Raw genomic sequence first — 17360 nt, forward strand, 5'->3', positions numbered from 1 at the left:
TCAAAGTTCTCAAATAAAGCACCTTTTGAGAATGTCAATGTTTGTTGGGAATTATCTTACAAAACTTGGAAGTATTTTTGGTTTATATATTAAAAGTTATGTTTTTTTATTGATTTTAGTAAAAAAAAAAAAACGCAACTTTTAGGAAAATGCCCCGTGAAATCAGGCATTTCAGCCGCAACAATCATAAAAAATGCCTGCGAAATACTGGAGGGACTGAATATGGGATGCCAAAACCACATTTGCGAGCTGTTTGGTTCTGTAAAACCAGAGCTGTGTCCACACTCCCTGCAAAAAGTCGAGCTTTTTTCCAGTTTGTGTTAGACTCCAATACACCAACATCTGCAGTAATGAGGACGTTGCTCCGGTTTGTTGTGATAAATAAGGAACTGAACCAAAAGGGGAAAAAAAGCTCTCAAATAGTTCATCTATAATATATGATCAAAAGAGTGAGATCCAGGAGACGAAGGGACTGAAATGAGCTTTCTTCGTAGTGGTTGGGCTCAGCCTCAGAGACTCGATCTAAACCAGACTAGAGGGCCGGATGAAATGCTACAGAGGGCCGGATCTGGCCCGCGGGCCTTGAGTAGAGTGGTTGGGCTCAGCCTCAGAGACACGACGAGGAACTCTGTTATCCAGGGTTTGAGCCGAGAGTCAGCTGAAGTTAGAACGCCTCCGTCTGAAGGTTTTACTGAAGCTTTCTTCTGAAAAAAGGGACCTTGGGACGGATCCAGAACTCTCTGTAAAGAATATATATCCTTTCTGATCTGGGAACACCTTGGGATCCCCTCCAAGAGGAGGAGGAGAGAGTCTGGACCGACCTCGGATAAACCGATGGATAAATTTTATAAAATTCTTTGTTGTCTGTTCTGTTTTGACACAACACTTGAGTTGCATGACAACAAAACTCTGTTGACAGCGTCATGTTTTGCTGTGTGTTTCCCAGGATCCTGTTTGGCCGACTGCGAAGTAAATCGGGCAGTAAGTTCCAGGGGAAGGCGAGCGCCACCGCCCGCTCCTCCATCATTTTACGCTTCCTGGCTGGTTGCCAGACCGAGGAGCTGGGGATGTTCATCGACCTGATTCTAGAGCCCATCCGCCACTACAGCCAGGGTAAGACGCTATTTGATGGCCATGAATTACTGCTTGCTGTTTGTGTTACCGACAGCTACACATAAAGGCGTTTCAGGGCTGTAGAAACTTAGAAAATAAGTGCTCCCCTGAGACCGTTTTATTGATTGGCTCCGCTCAGGATCCTGCCTGTCTGCGGTGAAACGGGCTGTAGCTGAGACGGACCTGGCTGCTGTCCTTCCTCTGGGCCGTCAGCACAGCCTGCTGAACATCATCAATGTGGTGATACAGAAACTGGGACACCTCATCCACGGCTACCTGCCCAAAGTGCTGCAGATCCTGCTGTGTGTCACCGCCTCCGCGTCGGCCATCTTGGACCAAAGGGACCAGGTGAGCATCATTTGGCAGATGTGGGACTTCTTCTCGTTTCTGTTCGATGCACGCTCACAGATCTCCGCGTGCGCTCTGACAGCTGCGACCCGGATGCGTCAGCCCTCTGAAGAACCTGAGGAGACTCGGTATCCTGAGGATTCAGGATTTCTTCGACGACTTCGACTTTTATAACTTCGGCTCGGATGAGATCGATGCCGTGTTCGAGGCCGTCGTCTGGCCTCAGGTCTGTGTCGCGCTCAACATTTGATCCGTTCGCTTCACGCCTCCAAGCGACTCCGGGTTAATTTAAACTTCTGTTGTTGTGCAGGTGCGCCGTCTCCCCAAGGAGAGCCCCTACTCCCCCACCCCTCTGCTGAAGCTCATCCACGTGTGGTGCAAAAACGCCAGGTCAGGATTTATAATAATGTTAGCAAAATGTCTCATATCCCACTGAATGAGCTTTTAAGTAATAATTGGAAACGCATCTACAACTGGTAACCTTTGGAGTCAACTCAGTTAAAAATGGCTGCCTCAGCAAACACGAAAAAGGCTAAAAATCAGTCAGTTTCACAGATATTGAGCTAAAATTTGGTGTGGTAGTAGCTGAGCATCTTCCTCAACACATACTTGAACTGCAACATAAACTGTTGGAGTCGACCGTGTTTGTTAGCGAAATATCTCATGAACCACGAGACGGATTTCAATTAAATTCTCAGAAAGTGATCGCTGAATGTACGTCTCCACCTGATTAACCTTTGGAGTCAGCAAGATTCAAGATGGCCACCTTATCCTACACAAAAATGTCTACAAATCATTAATTTTTCCTGTTTATCTGTCCGTTTCAGGTTTTTCCCCCTCCTCGCCAAGCAGAAACCGGACCAGCCGGAGTGCGACGTCCTTCTGAACGTCTTTGCCCTCCTCTCGGCCAAAAACGCCTCCCCGGCTACCATCGCCGTGGTGATGGACATGGCCGAGTCTCTGGCAACGGCCGAGGAGTTCGTCGCCTCGGAAACCGAAGCGGCGCTCGTCGTGAACGGCTGCGCGTTCCCACGGCCCGAAGAGCGCGCCGCCGTGGCCTCAGGTTTGCAGATTAACGCTGAAACGTTGCGGCGCCAGGCTGTTGAATCGCCGCCGGTCAAAGTTTGCACTTTCTCCTGCAGAGCCGCTGACTGAGGGCTCCCGGCTGCTGCTGCCTCACGTCTCCGCCCTGCTGCACTACTTCAGCAGAGTCGTTTGCAGCTCCGACAGGCTGAAGAAGAAGAAGTTCAGGGCTCAGGTGGCTAAAGAGCTCAACATCCTCTCCAAGTGAGTCCCGTCAACTCGCCGTTCGTCTCTTACTGACATCATCTCTGAAGCTGATGCACTTTTATTACAAAGAAGCACAACTAACGTCTGTTTTGTTATTATTGGAGGGTTTTGTTCACTGACATTAGGAATAAATGACAGGAACAAGACATCCATCACATCTTACATTCGTTTTCCTTCATTTAATCATTTTCACTGAACCCGAAGTGTCTTAACTCTCGTCTAATAAAAGTAACATTCCTCTAAAGAATGCATATCGCCCGCCATATTGAATCCCAACGTTTTAAATCATCTGTTTGCTTCTCCTTTCCGGGTCGTGGGGAGCTGGAGGAGACGGCCAGCCAAGTTTAACAGGAATAAATCTTAGACAAAGATAAGACAAGTAAAGATAAAATGCAGTTTTTAAATGATAAGAAATCAGGAATGGAGCGAACACTTTTACAGATATAACTGTCTGTTATTTAATTTCCCCTTTGGGTTTAATAAAGTACTGTTAGGGACGATTCTCGGCTGCTACCTCACCAGATTTTAGCTCAATATCTGTAAAATTGATAGTTATATCCATTTATAAGTTTGCTATGGTTAATTAGAAATGGCAGCCATCTTGAATCGGGTTGAATTGGGCAACCTGTTGACTAATGTTGATCCGCTCTCTGTTAGGGTGAGTCGATTCGTTAGCAACAAGGAGCAGAGTTCGGTGCTGATCAGCCTGCTGCTTCCGTATCTCCAGAAAGGCAACAACCCTCAGGTAAAACTAAGCTTTTTACTGATGACATTTATTTATTTATTAGTTGTTATTTCCACTTATAACCAGATTAATATAAACATTTGGATTTAATGGAACAGCCTAATTAAGAAAACGTTGTGTTGGTTTCAGGAGACGGAGATCGACATCCTGGCCACGGTTCAGAACCTGCTGCGGCGGAGCGTGCAGCCGTCCGCCTTCCTGCGGCCGCTCAGCAAACTCTTCGCCGTTATTCACAACAAGCTGCCCAGGAAGGCCCTCGTCACCGTCTTCCAGGTTCACAGATTTACTGGAGCCGTGCTGAAATGTCTTTTTGTCAGATTTACGTCCCTGAAACCCTGAAATTACCCAGCCTGTGTAGAGCTACACAATAAGACTGCAAGAAATATACTATATTAATCAGTCCCTTTAGGATTTCACGGGGCATTTTCCTAAAAGTTGCGATTTTTTTTTTTACTAAAATCAATAAAAAACTATAACTTTTAATATCTAAACCAAAAATCCTTCCTAGTTTTGTAAGATAATTCCCAACAAAAGGTGCTTTATTTGAGAACTTTGATAGCTTCTAAACTGACATTCATGAGCATTTCTGGATTGTCCCTGGTCTGCAGCTCTCCTCACATGTTTTGCAGACACAAAGTGTTTGTCGATGCGTTTATGTTCCATGATTACACTGCAGGACGTGCAAAACAGCTGCAGCTGGGGAGGAAACTGGTTTGCTGAAATCTTTGTGGGCAAATGTGAAGCATTAGCGCACATTTTGGCTTCGGTCGCTGCTCCTGCACGCTCCCGGCATTCTGATGTTAACAGGAAGTGACGTCACGTGTCTTCTTCCTGAGTTATTTGCGGTTATTTTGTATTTCATGCTACACAAACCCACAAAGAAGAGACTAGACCGCAGAAACTGTGGCAAATTGCTTTAGAAACAATAAATATTGGGTTAAAGTTGCGATTTCGTGGGGTTTGCTTGATTTTGTGTCAATAGTTGCGAAATCCTGGAGGGTCTGATTATATACTAATCATATAATCGGTCAATCAGATGAATCCTCGCTGTCGATGATGGTGCTGACTGTTTCTAACTGTGCTGTCAGACTCTGTCAGATCTGGACCCTTCGCTCACACACATCACCAATTTATCCACAAAGGTAAGGTTTGTTGTTTATCAGATAAGAAATATCACAAAACTTAAAACGCACCAACAACAATTCTCTGCTCCTTCCAGCTGAACGCCTTCGACAGCCGACACCTCGACGAGATCTACTTCGACGTGCGCCTGACTGCTTTCCAGGACGCCACCAGACGGGTGAAGGAAATGCAAACTCTGGACCTGGATTACATCAGCACCGTCATATACAACTGCTTCCACACGTTCGAGGTCCGTGGATCACGCAGCGTCTTCTAAACGGGAGGCGGCGGCTGTAAGGGATCCGGCTTCATCTGGTTTTCTTTTAAATGCAGATCGGTGACATGTCGCTGGCGGACAACGCCTCCTTGTGCTTGGCGGCGGTAATCGCTCAGGTGGCAGCCGCCGGGGTTGGGGAGCAGATCTACAAGGACGTGATACAGCACACCATCCTGGACGCTGTCCACAGGGGGCTCCACAGCAAGACGGAGGTTCGTTGCGAATTCCTTATTTTTTAAACAAACAAATCCAAGATAAAATCCAGGAGCAGCGTGTGATAAACTGCATGTGTCCAGAGTGTGCAGCAAGAATACACCACGGTCCTCGCCTGTCTGGTGAAGAACTTCCCCGCCAGGAAAGAGTTCAGAGACCTGGTCCAGCTCACCGACTACAACGACCCCGAGTCTGACTTCTTCGAGCACATGAAGCACATCCAGGTGTGACTCACACTCTCCTGTTTCTGCGTCTGTTTGAGGTGATGAACACTGACGCGCGCGTGTGTGTGTGTGTTTTGGCATGATTAGATCCACCGTCGGGGTCGTGCCCTCAGGAAGTTGGCCAAACAGCTGACGGAGGGCACGGTGGTGATGACGCCGCGCTCCCTGCAGAATTACATCATGCCGTACGCCCTGACAGCCCTGATGGACGAGAAGATGCTGAAGGTGACCGCGGCTTGGTTGGTTTCTTTCTTCTTTTTTTTTTTTACAACCTTTGAGGTTAAACTTTCCAACTTCTCCCAAACCTGCAGCATGAGAACATGACGTCAGCGTCGGTGGAGGTGGTGGGCGCCGTGTGTCGCAGGCTGACCTGGTCCAAGTACCTGTACTACCTGAAACACTTCATCCACATCCTGCAGACGGCACAGTTGGAACAGAAACTGGCTGTCAGGTTTGTGAGCCGATGCCTTCTTTAAACTTTTACCCATCTTATTGATTTCGATGCTAACAGTCTTCTTTTCTCCCCAGTTTGCTTGTTTCTGTGTTGGATGCTTTCCGTTTTGACCATCAGACCCTCAGCAGAGAAATGGAAGCTGCCAAAGCCAGAGAAGGTTCGGAACAGCTTGAACTTCCTCTTTTTATTAATCCAATCATTTCTTCATAGTTAATTTTTTTTTCCCCCCAGCTGGGAACATTACAATCGACACAGATGACAAAACCGAAGCTTTGGACACCAACAATGACGATAAAGAGATGGAGATCGACCGCGGGGCTGACGTTCCCATGGAAACGGACTCTGCTGAAGGCGAAAAGCAGGACGTATCGAAGGAAGTGGCCTCGACGAAATCCAAGTCGGAGGCAGCGCCTAAATTAGCCGCCATGTGCAGCGGTTTGCCGCAGAGCAGAGAGGAGCTGGAGTCCCTGATCAAAACGATCCACCAGACTGTTAATGACAGCGTGCTGCCGCGCCTGAACAAGTGTCTGACTGCGAAGGTACGCCACACCCTCGTTCCCGCTCTGCTAACTCCTCCCAGGGAGCACAGCCGTGATGGTTCTCCGTTTCTCCTCTGCTGTAGGTGACGCGGGACGAGGAGCACAAGGCAGTGAAGTCCAAGGACGTGAAGAATGAGGAGGTGGCCCGGGTCCCGATCGCCTTCGCCATGATCAAACTGATGCAGACTCTGCCGCCACACATCATGGAGGCCAACCTCCCAGGGTACGCACGCACCTCTGTGTCTGCATACGTGTTTGTTTATTTATTTTTAATTAAAGCACAATTTGGTAGGAAAGTTTAATTAACGATAAGCATCTTTTAAATCCAGGATCCTGATCAAGGTTTGCGTTCTGCTGAGGAACCGTTTCCAGGAGATCCGCGACGTAGCGCGAGGAACTCTGGTGAAGATCATCGAGACCCTGGGCTGCAGGTATCTGCAGTATCTGCTCAAAGAGATGCAGGGGGTTCTGGTCAAAGGCTACCAGGTGGGAGCACTGACAAGAAAATAAAACATCCAAAACCCTTCAAAAGAGAGAATAATAATCCCGACTGTTTGCTCTCCGTCCGTCCAGGTTCACGTGTTGACATTCACGGTGTACCAGCTGCTGTCGGCGCTCAGTCCGACCCTCACGAGCGGAGACTTGGACCCCTGCATGAACATGCTCATTGATGTAAGAACCTCCTAACCCTGAAACACAAACATGGACTAACCGTTGTTTTAATAGTGTGGATGGAGAGTCAGCATTTACGCTGCTTCTCCTGGTTATGGTTCCTTCACTTCTACACACTTTATGCTGTTTTTACCGTTCAGGTATCAAAGCGTTCGATCAAAAGTAGTATGCTAAAATGATCCCTTCGAAATCTGCTTCAACATAGTTGCTTTATTCTTGTTTTGTGCAGAAATCAGTCACTCAAGTTGGATTTCTGTTTTATTCTGTGACCCCTTTCTGTCCCCGTTTGATCAGATCTTCAACAACGAGCTGTTCGGGGCGGTGGCCGAGGAAAAAGAAGTCAAAGGCATCGTTTCCAAGCTGATGGAGGCGCGGCACAGCAAGAGCATGGACTCGTACGAGCTGCTGGCGCGCTTCTGCAGCAAAGAGAGCATCAGCAAGCTCATCCTGCCGCTGAAGGAGGTAGCGTCAGAGCTGCGGAACAACAAGAAACGCTTTCGTGTTCCAATTGTTCAACTTTTTCTGCTCCTACCAGGTCCTAGAGAGCTCAGCTAAACTGAAGGTGTGTAACCGGGTGGCTGCTGTGCTGCGGCGGCTGATCCTGGGTCTGCTCGTCAACAGCGGCATGACGTCACGTGACATCCTGCTGCTGAGCCACGGCCTGGTGAGCGAGAGCCTGCCTCTGCTCACCAAGAGCGGCCGGTAAGGATGCTCCAACTCAAGCTAGGGGACGCTCAGATTACCCCTTTTTTTATTTCTGATCCTATAAAAGTTGTAGGCAACTCTGACTTTTGTGCGTGTTTGCAGAGAGAAGCCTCCAGCGCCTCCTCCTGACCCCAGGCTGCCTCCTCCCAGCTGCCTGCTCCTTCCTCCGACTCCAAAGAGAGGAGGACAGAAGGCTCCCGTCAGCAGCCGCACCAACATGCACATCCTGGTGGACGCTGGCCTCAAGGTGCACAATCCCTTCGTTTATTTGTTGTTGTTTTAAACCCGGTGTGATGTTGCAGTTTGGAAGTCTTCCTGTCTGTTCCTCAGCTGCTCCACCTGAGTCTGAAGAAATCTAAAGTGAATTCATCAGAGCCGTCTGCTCTGGAGATGCTGGACCCGTTTGTTCTGCTGCTGCTCGAATGCCTCGACTCCATGCACGTCAAGGTACGAGTACCTTTTTTTATTACTTCTGCATATGATTTCCAAAATAACTAACCACCCCTTCGCCCTTCCAGGTGATCACAGAGGCTCTGGTCGCGTTCACCTGGTTGCTGAAGTTCCCTCTGCCAGCGGTGGAGCAGAACGCCGGCCAGCTGACCAAGCAGCTCTTTGTCCTGCTGAAGGATTACTCGAAGGCTGGAGCTGCCCGCGGGGAGAACTATAACCTGGTCCAGAACTGCTTCAAGGTGCTTCCCGTGATCCTCTGTGGAAAGGTTATGGACAATCCCGTGATTGAAACTTTATTTAATAACCAAAAAATGTCTTCCAGGCCATGACTGTTCTGGTAAAGAACATCAAAAGCAACCAGATCTCTGAGACCCAGCTGCAGGTGCTGCTGGGATACGCCGAGGAGGACATCTACGACCAGTCGCGACAGGCCACCGCCTTCGGCCTGCTCAAGGTAACCAAAGAGGCAAAACACAACATCTGCTTTCGAATCTCTGTGTTTACATGTGTGTGGAAAAAACACCAGGCGATCCTGTCTAGGAAGCTCGTCGTCCCAGAGATGGAGGAAGTGTTGAAAAAAGTGGCCAAGTTGGCCGTTACCGGGAGCAACGCTATGATCAGAGTTCACTGTCGACAGGTACCGACACACTGAGATCTGTCTCCTGGCTCCTGGAGCAGCGCTGTAGCTCGAACAACAGGGTTGCTTCTGTGCTGCAGATCTACCTGAAGTACCTGCTGGACTACCCGCTGGGGAAGAAGCTGAAGAGGCACGTGGACTTCGTGGTGGCGCAGCTGCAGTACGAGCACGACACCGGCAGGGAGTCTGTGCTGGAAATGCTGGCGTCCATCTTCCAGACTTTCCCTCAGGTGCGGAATTACAAGCTTGTAAAAACTCTTATAGATGACATCCATTTGCTGCTTTTTACTCAAGTTATTTTTGTTCCTTCCCCCGTTCAGAAGCAGCTGTTCACCTACCAAAGTCTGTTCTTTGCCCCGCTGGCTCTCGTCGTGGTCAACGATGACTCTGCGCGCTGTAAGAAAATGGCTGCCACGGCCATCAAGATGCTGCTCGCCCAGCTGGACTCGAACCACAAGAACACCTTGTTCTCCTTCGTCAACACCTGGCTGAACGCAGAAAAGGTAAACAGAAACTAAAATATAATTTGTAGACCTTCGGGAGAGGGGGGGCGGGATCTTGTGGATCACAGATCCAGTTTCTGGGCTCCTCCTCAGGGCAGCATGCGGCGCCTTGGAGCTCAGATTTGCGGCCTGTTCGTGGAGGTGGAGGAGGAGGAGTTTGTCCATCGAATGGACGACCTGCTGCCACTGCTGGAAAGAGAAATCCACCCCGACAACTTTGAAGACGTGAGTCAAGCAAAATTTAACAAGAGGCAAGTCTGCTGAGCAAAATAAAATCTTATTCTAAATGTTTCTGTCCATCAGATCGAGGAGGAGCAGGATGAGAGAGGAGCTGACAAGCTGCTCTTCAGTTATCTGACTCTCATATCCAAACTAAACAAACACTGCCACCTGCTGGAGCTCTGCAAGCCTCGAGACACACTCCTTCATATCTGGGGTACACACACACACACACACACACATTTATTCTCCTCGTTTTCCAAAGACGGCTCAACCTGAACGCTACTGGATCTGTTTCAGGTCACATCGAAGCCCACCTGCGGCACCCTCACTGCTGGGTGTGGCTCACCGCCTCGCAGCTCTTTGGTCAGCTCTTTGCCGCTCAGCAGGCCGAGCAGCTGGTCGCCGTTTGGAGAGGAGAGGGAGAAGATCCCTCGTCTCGACCGGCAGCCACCGACTTCATCACCAGCGGCCTGGATAAGAAGGTAAGGACCGCTTTGACTGTCCGCTCGCGGCCGTCTCATTTCCTGCATCTCATTTATTCCTTTCGGGCGTCTAGATGAGAGAGTTGGCGTTAAGTTTCTGCCATCAGCTGCAGTCGAAGTTCCTGGACACGGCGTCAGGAGAGCAGGTACCGCGTCTTGTCCTTCGTCTTTAAAGTCAAACTGTGCAGTTTGATTGACAGGCGTGTGTTGCTCCACCTGCAGGTGATCAAGAACCTTCTGTTTGCCGGGAAGGTGATTTACCTCGTCTCCCCAGAGTCTCACGTCACTTCTCAGGAAGAAGTGAAAGACGAGGAAGAGCACAGTGAGAATGAAAACGATGACGAAGAGAAAGAAAAGGAAAAGGAAGCAGAAGAGGAGGAGGAGGATGACAAAGACAAGCCTCCCTCCCTTCTGTGGCTGATGAAGAAGCTGTCTCTGATGGCAAAGAGAGAAGCAGCTTACTCTCCCAAAGTTTCCCTCAAGGTACGCAAATCAAAAAAAAAAAAACTTTTCTGCTTTTTATTCGTCGTTCTACAAGATTCTCCTCTCCCTCCTCCAGAGAACGTGTGTGTTTAAGTTCCTGGGAGCGACGGCTGTGACTCTCGGGAAGGAGCGGCTCAGTCCATACCTCACCACCATGGTCTCTCCTCTGTACCGAGAGCTGGACAGCACATACGCAGACCAAGGTTATAACCTAACAGCACAAACACCGTTTCAAAAACGATACTCCCCATGCAGGTTACAACTTGTTCTTCCTCCCCCCTCGATCCAGACCCGACGCTGAAGAACTTGGCCCAGGAGCTGATCGAGCTTCTGAAGAAGCAGGTGGGTCTAGAGAGATTCTCTCTGGCCTTCTCTGCAGTCCAGAGGGAGTTCTCACAGAGGCGAGCGGCACGCAAACGACACCGCGCCATGCAGGTACGAAACACGCCAAATTCAAGCACTTCAGCAGCAGCTTCGATCTCCTGTTGATTACGTTTCTCCTCCTGTCTCCTCTAAGGCGGTGGCGAACCCGGACATCGCTGCCAAGAAGAAACTCAAGAAGCACAGGAATAAAATCGAAGCCAAAAAGAGAAAGATCGAGTTCCTGCGGCCCGGATATAAAGCGAAGAAGCACCGGAGCCATGCCCTGAAAGACCTGGCCATGGTGCAGTGAGCCACGCAGACTCAAAGACTTTAATTTATAAAACTTAAAAAAGGGACAAAAACAGCCTCTTCACCCCGGTGGTTTGTGGAGAAAACAAGCATCAGTCTGTTTTTGTAATTTAAAAATAAAACAGCATCCTCTGGAAAATGAAGCTCGTAAAAGACCACTGGGATGTCAGGTAGCGGTTCTAGGAGCCAGAAGACCACTCACCTGTCAAGATGAACACTACTGGGCTTGTTTTGGTACCTTTTTGTTTCTTAGAACCACCAACTCCTCAACAAAAAGACGACAAACTGTTAAAATCGTTACAATCACTGATTGCATTCTTTACTGTACAAGCAGATATAAATATGCAACCATCAAGCTTTCAGCATGTAGTGTAGTAACTCGTATGCCAAAGCTCATCGCAAAGATATCAACCCATAAATTATTGAACAGAAGGAAAACCAGAAACATATCAAACACCACAACCTGGGCTGCAGTAACACTTGGCTAGAATACTGTCTAGCAGAAACGGGGAAATTTCTCTAAAGTAGTAGATCATCTCCAAAAAGGTAAAAAATATCTCCCGTTTGTAGCATTGAACGTTAAGTAGATGGCATTTGGCTGTGCAGAGAGTGACAAGAAGCTGCTTTGTCATCAACAAAATCCTTCATAGAGATTATCAAGGCGATGACAACCTTTAGAGTCCATGATCATTGCAGTGGGGTTAATTAAGTGTTGGATCTGTGTCCAGATGTTACTGCAGCAGTCTCTGTCCCAGGCGTGAAAGACGTTGGCCAAGGCTTCAGGTGGATGGGAACAGGAGTGCAATCGCTGGTCCAAAACAAAGTGGGACACGGGGGAGAAGGGTCAGTCACAAGGCTTCAAACGGAGAGAGGGTCAAAGGTCAGGGGTGTATGTACACAGAACAGGTGGCTTTTACTGCCGACTCTTCAGAGAATCCACCAACCTGAGAGCAAACAGAAAGAGGAGATCAGATGCTGTCAGTTTAAATCAGGGGGAAGACAGAAAATCTATTCTGCTGATTGTCTTAACAGCCCATATTTATACAAATTACTGCCAGAACAAAAAGCATCTGACTCTCAAACTCCAGCGCTGTTTAACGTGATATATTTACTGCTCCTGAAAGCTAGTAGGGGTGGGGGATAAAATATATTTTTAAATAGAACTTGTTAACATTATAATTTCTTACTACTTTAAGAGAGACAGCATAGTTGCTGTGTGGCTTCCTGTAGTAGAAACATTTTGCAGTAAACCTGTTTTTTTACATTTTTGTCGTCTGCGAAGTAATATTTGAAGCTACAGTCATTTAAGTTTCAAGATAATCGTTTTATAATCGAATCGTGGGGTATTTAAAGGTTTAAATATTTCTGTAAATGTTCGGCAGGGTGTATCGTACCACTCCATAGCCTCGTCCAGGCCTGTTCCCTTGGTGGCCGAGGTTTTAAAGATCTGCCATTTCCTGTCTTTGAGCGCAGGAAGGCCCAGAGCGTTGGCCACTTCGGTCGGCGTCATCGCCTGCTCCATGTCCTGTTTGTTGGCGAACACCACAAGGATGGCCTTCTTCAGCTCTTCTTCCTGCCAAACAAAAATCACACCGTGAAGAGTTTATCTTTTTTTTTTTCCTTCTTCTTTAAGACTGAGGATCAAAACACGAACCTCCAACATGGCCACCAGCTCGGACTTTGAGATGCCCATCCGGTCCCGGTCGCTGCTGTCGACGACGTAGATCACCGCGTCTGTGTTTGAGTAATAACACCGCCAGTAGGGCCTGAGAAAAGATGATCAGAAGGGTTAAAAGGTGGTTATAGAGTGCAATAACACAAAATTTAAATAAAGTGTGGGACGACATTATCAGTGAAGAAATGAGGAGGCAGCTTCAGATTCTTATACCAGAAGACTAAACCTGAATTCTCCGTTAGTTTGTTTACGAGAAGCTCTGCAGTGCATTCACTGCGTCACTCAGACACACCTGATACTCGTCTGTCCTCCCAGGTCCCACACCTGAAACTTCAGGTTCTTATAAGTGACCGTCTCAACGTTGAAGCCGATAGCTGGAGAGAAGGACAATAAAACAAAATCCAGATTTGTGCAGTGAAGGCAGGGAGCATAATACTGACTATTAGTTTACTTGTTATTCTAAAGCCATAAACTGTAAAAAAAACATGAAGAACAAAAGACGTACATTTTTTAATTTAATCAGAGAAGACGACTGTGACCTAAATCTTTCCCTCTGTGATATTGCAGCCTAACAGATTACGTGAAACAAAACATACTGTCTTCAATACGTAAGTTACTTAAATAATCTGTGATATTTATGAGTCAGCAAAGATGATCAAATCTGCAAAACTTTAGTGACCTTGCAGAAATGTGATTAAACTTTAATGTCAGTGAGATACAGTAAAATATGGCAAATTAAAACAAGTAAAACTTGTTTTTTTCAGCACCAGTTTGACTTCTTTTTAGTTGAGTCATAAAGGAATGTTAAACAAATTGGGGTTAAGCCTGGAACAGTATACACCTTTACTTGGTGACGCAATTTAGAGTCCACAAAATGTACAGTAACAGGTTTTCCTGGTGCAGCTGAGCCATCTTTGAACTCTAATTATCTCGTCTTGATTGTTTGGAGGAGTCTTAATCTTTTCCTGATGCTCTAATTGACAAAGAAAAACTTTAAAGTCACAAAAAATGTCACTGCAATCAGTGGATGGAGAGATTTTTAAAGTCGTAGATAAAAAAGTAAAGCAATATAGCCAATTTATTCTGTTATTTCTTCCTTTGCGTTCTTAGCTCACAGGGCTCTCTTGAGAAACAAAAATGTAACCTCAGTGGCACAATTAGACTACCTAACTATTAAAATAAATAATATTTAGGGGATAAAAAGCAGCACATACTGGGAATTGTGGTGACCACCTCTCCAACCTGAAGCCTGTACAGAATGGTAGTTTTTCCTGCACCATCCAAACCCAGGATCAAAATCCTCATCTCCCTGGTGCCAAACAGGCCAGAGAAAAGGCTAGAGAAGAAACCCCCTGAAGAGGACAAAGACAGGAGGAATTAAGCAAAAGGAAAATATGGATTTAGGCAAACTTTACTAACTCTTCATCGTTTTTTAATAAGACTAAACTTCTCTACAAATTAATTTGGCCTCTTAACAGCCAATAACATAGTTTTTAATATAAAACATGGTTCTGTCTCTATTACAACATCAGAATCAAAACTCAAGGCATGTCAACATCACTGCCATAAATTCATTAGTAACTCTACCTAGCAGCTGAGATTAGCTTAGCTGCTATCTGAGGTTGCAGCATGATGTTTTCCGTCAATTAATAAATAAATATAGCTGTGAATCTATAGTGATATTAATGATAAGCACTGACATCCTAAATACCGACACGTAAATGATATAAAACTAATAAAAGTTGACAAGAAAACATTAAAAAAAACTAAAGGTTTACTAAATAGCTATCGTTAGCTAACCAAGCTAGCTGGCATCAGCAGCACGTCGCGTTAAAAGACAAAAAACGAATCAAACACGGATGTATCGGAGATTCATACGTTCTACGCACGTAATTTACACCTAGGGTAATAAATAAAATAATATAAGATAGTTAAAACGTGTAAAACTCACCCATTTCGTTGACACCACGGACTTCAGACAACAACTTACTGACAGGTTGGTTCCGTCTTGTTGACGTGTCGCTGGAGGACGTCACCCTACTGTCGCTTAAATTGTCGTTCGCACATTCGTCACACAAACAACCTCGTTATCTGCAAATAATCATTACAGAAACTAAGATAAAACCTTTCATGTAACAGCTAATTAGTATTTATAATTCGGAGTTTATAAATGTAAGTCTTGGTTTGCAATTAGTTAAAAACATTATTTTTTTAAACGAAAGTGCAGCTGGTGAAAAGAAGATTTATAAACCGACGGACGCTCCGTGAAGGGTGCGTTCAAGAAGCAAACGTTTCGAAATGTTGTTGCTATTCACTGTAAGCGGGATGTGACGATAAATTTCGTGTTTACTTTGAATGCAACTTTATTCGAAGGAGTTGCCCTCTCTGAACAGCATCAAATTTATGATCACCAGATATTAGAAAGATTTTAAAGCTTAGTGTGAAAGCCGCAACAGTTTGTGCGAATTTAGAGCAAAATGTAACCCTCGTGGGGAATAAGTTCAATATGCGGGAAATGCGTTGAGTTTTGATTATCCGCTGATGGACTTGGAGCCTGCCGCTTGAGACGTCGTTCACCGCCGCCACAGCGTGAGGATGGTGGAGCGGTCGGACCGAGCCCCTTTGCTGGACTGGGAGGAGGTCCCGTCCGCGGAGAAACCCGACGGCGAGCCGCCGGCCCGACTGCCGAGCCCCTCCGACGGCCGCGCCTCGTCGGGATGCTCCGGGTTTGGGTGGAGCAGTGGACCGGGGGGTCCCGCTCCCGGCGCAGACGGCTGCGGAGCCCCGCCCGCGACCTCCGGCGCCCCGGCGGCCGCCGACAAGGCGCTGCCTCCCGACAAGGAGGAGCATCTGTCGGATACAGGAGCGAGGGAGGGGTCGCTGGAGGACAGGATGGTGAAGTGGGAGGAAAAGGACCAGATTGTGTCCGTCTTTGTAGTTACATTTAATACCAGAACAGGTGAGGCGAAAATCATCTGCTAATACACAGGTTTTCAAAAAATAGACAAGATTTTAGTTAAAACAATAGAAAATACCATATATATTTGATGCTTTTTATGCCTAGAAATAAAAAATAAGGTCCAATCTGCAGACAGACGTGGCTTTTTTATCTGATCATAAGTTTAGACACACCACAAAGTCACGATTACATATCCTGCTGCTGCCTGGCTGCAGAAATTTAACCAAATGTCAGGACGGGGGATAGAAATCAATCAGCCAGTGGCTTCAGCAAAGTTGACTCATGCATCTTTAATGAGGAATGTCTTGAAAACCGGTTGAATTACAATCATGGAGGTCAAATCAAATTAGCACTGAAAGGGTTTAAAGATGATGGAGACGAGCTGCTCTGGATGCAGGGCAGGAGATGTCCCTGCAGGGTGGAGCTGGGCTCTTTATGGGTTTGCAGCAAGTCAGGTTGGAGGAGAATAGATTGGTGAACAGGTTGGGACTGATGTGGGTTTTTTTTTGTTTATTTTCTTAAGCAAAAACATAAAAAAATTGGGGTCAAATGAGTGTATAGCCTAATTACTGCCACCATGTCAGGTTGTAAAGAGAAAAGCAAGAAATGAATGAATTTAAACAAATCAGACTAACAATATTTGGATCAATTTAAGGCCTCCGAGAGTCAGAAATAATACCTGCAGTACCGTAATACTTCATGTTTCCTTACAACCTGACCTTTGACCGGGCTGATGCAGAAATGTTTCTCCTTAAACCACCGAAGTGTTGCTTTGGCACCGTGTTAAAGATCACTGACCAGTAAAATATGGTTCTGTTTGCAACAGAGCAAATTAAAAATGTTCTGGTTTGTAAGATCATTTATAAATCATCGCTTACTGTATTGTATCTGTGTCTGCATACTGTATATTTGTATGAACATGTAAAGATATTGAAAATCCTTTTTTTTAATTTTGATTCTTCATGAAATATTTGTGTGCATTTTTTTTTTCAAATTAAATTTTGATTCTTAGAAAGCGCAATGGACAACTTACTATAGTATGTGTATTTTGTGATTTCCAAAATCAAAAAAATACACTAACTATCGTAACGCTTCCAAAATGACACAAAATATGTCCAAAACGATATAAAATACACATACTATATGAAAGGCATCTAAAATCATGAAAAATACACATAAGGCGTCGAAAATCATAAAAAATACACATACTATAGTAATGCTTCCAAAATGACATAAAATACGTCCAAAACAATAAAAAATACATATACTATAGTAAGTCGTCCAAAATCATAAAAAATACACTAACTCTAGTAATGCTTCCAAAATGACATAAAATATGTCCAAAACAATAAAAAACACACATACTATATTAAGGCGTCCAAAATCATAAAAAATACACATACTATAGTAAGGCGTCCAAANGGGGGAAAAGATGGGGGAGAAAGTTTGAAGACCAGACCAAAGGCAAAAAGCTTCATGCCATGTTTACATACCCCTGACCAGAATTTATTTTTTTTCCCTTTTTCAAGTTTTTATATGGCAAACCATTCCATATTTTTTACTTTCAACTGTTTT

The 17360-nt window shown here is 45.9% G+C and overlaps 3 protein-coding genes across 4 annotated transcripts in view; 2 read left to right on the forward strand and 1 right to left on the reverse strand.

Moving 5' to 3' along the window:
- Nucleotides 1-11681, forward strand: part of utp20 (UTP20 small subunit processome component) — a 27257-nt gene extending 15576 nt beyond the window's left edge. For both annotated transcript variants that reach the window (XM_017429911.3, XM_017429912.3), the window contains exons 26-61: nucleotides 947-1113; nucleotides 1253-1461; nucleotides 1544-1687; nucleotides 1772-1851; nucleotides 2289-2524; nucleotides 2604-2748; nucleotides 3409-3496; nucleotides 3626-3769; nucleotides 4585-4638; nucleotides 4716-4868; nucleotides 4952-5107; nucleotides 5192-5332; nucleotides 5420-5557; nucleotides 5644-5783; nucleotides 5861-5943; nucleotides 6018-6325; nucleotides 6409-6548; nucleotides 6655-6811; nucleotides 6899-6997; nucleotides 7292-7459; nucleotides 7533-7699; nucleotides 7805-7949; nucleotides 8033-8149; nucleotides 8221-8391; nucleotides 8475-8606; nucleotides 8679-8789; nucleotides 8870-9019; nucleotides 9110-9292; nucleotides 9386-9517; nucleotides 9596-9728; nucleotides 9812-9996; nucleotides 10071-10142; nucleotides 10219-10479; nucleotides 10556-10682; nucleotides 10769-10914; nucleotides 10997-11681. In XM_017429911.3, coding sequence (XP_017285400.1) covers nucleotides 947-1113; nucleotides 1253-1461; nucleotides 1544-1687; nucleotides 1772-1851; nucleotides 2289-2524; nucleotides 2604-2748; nucleotides 3409-3496; nucleotides 3626-3769; nucleotides 4585-4638; nucleotides 4716-4868; nucleotides 4952-5107; nucleotides 5192-5332; nucleotides 5420-5557; nucleotides 5644-5783; nucleotides 5861-5943; nucleotides 6018-6325; nucleotides 6409-6548; nucleotides 6655-6811; nucleotides 6899-6997; nucleotides 7292-7459; nucleotides 7533-7699; nucleotides 7805-7949; nucleotides 8033-8149; nucleotides 8221-8391; nucleotides 8475-8606; nucleotides 8679-8789; nucleotides 8870-9019; nucleotides 9110-9292; nucleotides 9386-9517; nucleotides 9596-9728; nucleotides 9812-9996; nucleotides 10071-10142; nucleotides 10219-10479; nucleotides 10556-10682; nucleotides 10769-10914; nucleotides 10997-11152 — 5338 coding nt within the window. In that variant the 3' untranslated portion in view covers nucleotides 11153-11681. The remainder of the gene's footprint in view (nucleotides 1-946; nucleotides 1114-1252; nucleotides 1462-1543; nucleotides 1688-1771; nucleotides 1852-2288; nucleotides 2525-2603; nucleotides 2749-3408; nucleotides 3497-3625; nucleotides 3770-4584; nucleotides 4639-4715; nucleotides 4869-4951; nucleotides 5108-5191; nucleotides 5333-5419; nucleotides 5558-5643; nucleotides 5784-5860; nucleotides 5944-6017; nucleotides 6326-6408; nucleotides 6549-6654; nucleotides 6812-6898; nucleotides 6998-7291; nucleotides 7460-7532; nucleotides 7700-7804; nucleotides 7950-8032; nucleotides 8150-8220; nucleotides 8392-8474; nucleotides 8607-8678; nucleotides 8790-8869; nucleotides 9020-9109; nucleotides 9293-9385; nucleotides 9518-9595; nucleotides 9729-9811; nucleotides 9997-10070; nucleotides 10143-10218; nucleotides 10480-10555; nucleotides 10683-10768; nucleotides 10915-10996) is intronic.
- On the reverse strand, nucleotides 11440-14907 carry arl1 (ADP-ribosylation factor-like 1). Its single transcript, XM_017429913.2, has 6 exons — nucleotides 14778-14907; nucleotides 14041-14178; nucleotides 13119-13200; nucleotides 12806-12917; nucleotides 12546-12724; nucleotides 11440-12095 (listed from the first exon to the last, which is right to left on the reverse strand). The coding sequence occupies exons 1-6, from the start codon at nucleotides 14779-14781 to the stop codon at nucleotides 12065-12067; spliced, it is 546 nt and encodes a 181-aa protein (XP_017285402.1). The 5' UTR covers nucleotides 14782-14907; the 3' UTR covers nucleotides 11440-12064.
- Nucleotides 14908-15131: 224 nt separating this feature from the next.
- The window catches only part of LOC108251050 (DENN domain-containing protein 11-like), a 14841-nt gene continuing 12612 nt past the window's right edge, over nucleotides 15132-17360 (forward strand). Inside the window, exon 1 of the mRNA XM_037981139.1 lies at nucleotides 15132-15785. Coding sequence (XP_037837067.1) covers nucleotides 15422-15785 — 364 coding nt within the window. The 5' untranslated portion in view covers nucleotides 15132-15421. The remainder of the gene's footprint in view (nucleotides 15786-17360) is intronic.

Source organism: Kryptolebias marmoratus, linkage group LG18 (assembly GCF_001649575.2).
Source record: "Kryptolebias marmoratus isolate JLee-2015 linkage group LG18, ASM164957v2, whole genome shotgun sequence".
In the NCBI taxonomy this organism is placed as follows: domain Eukaryota; kingdom Metazoa; phylum Chordata; class Actinopteri; order Cyprinodontiformes; family Rivulidae; genus Kryptolebias; species Kryptolebias marmoratus.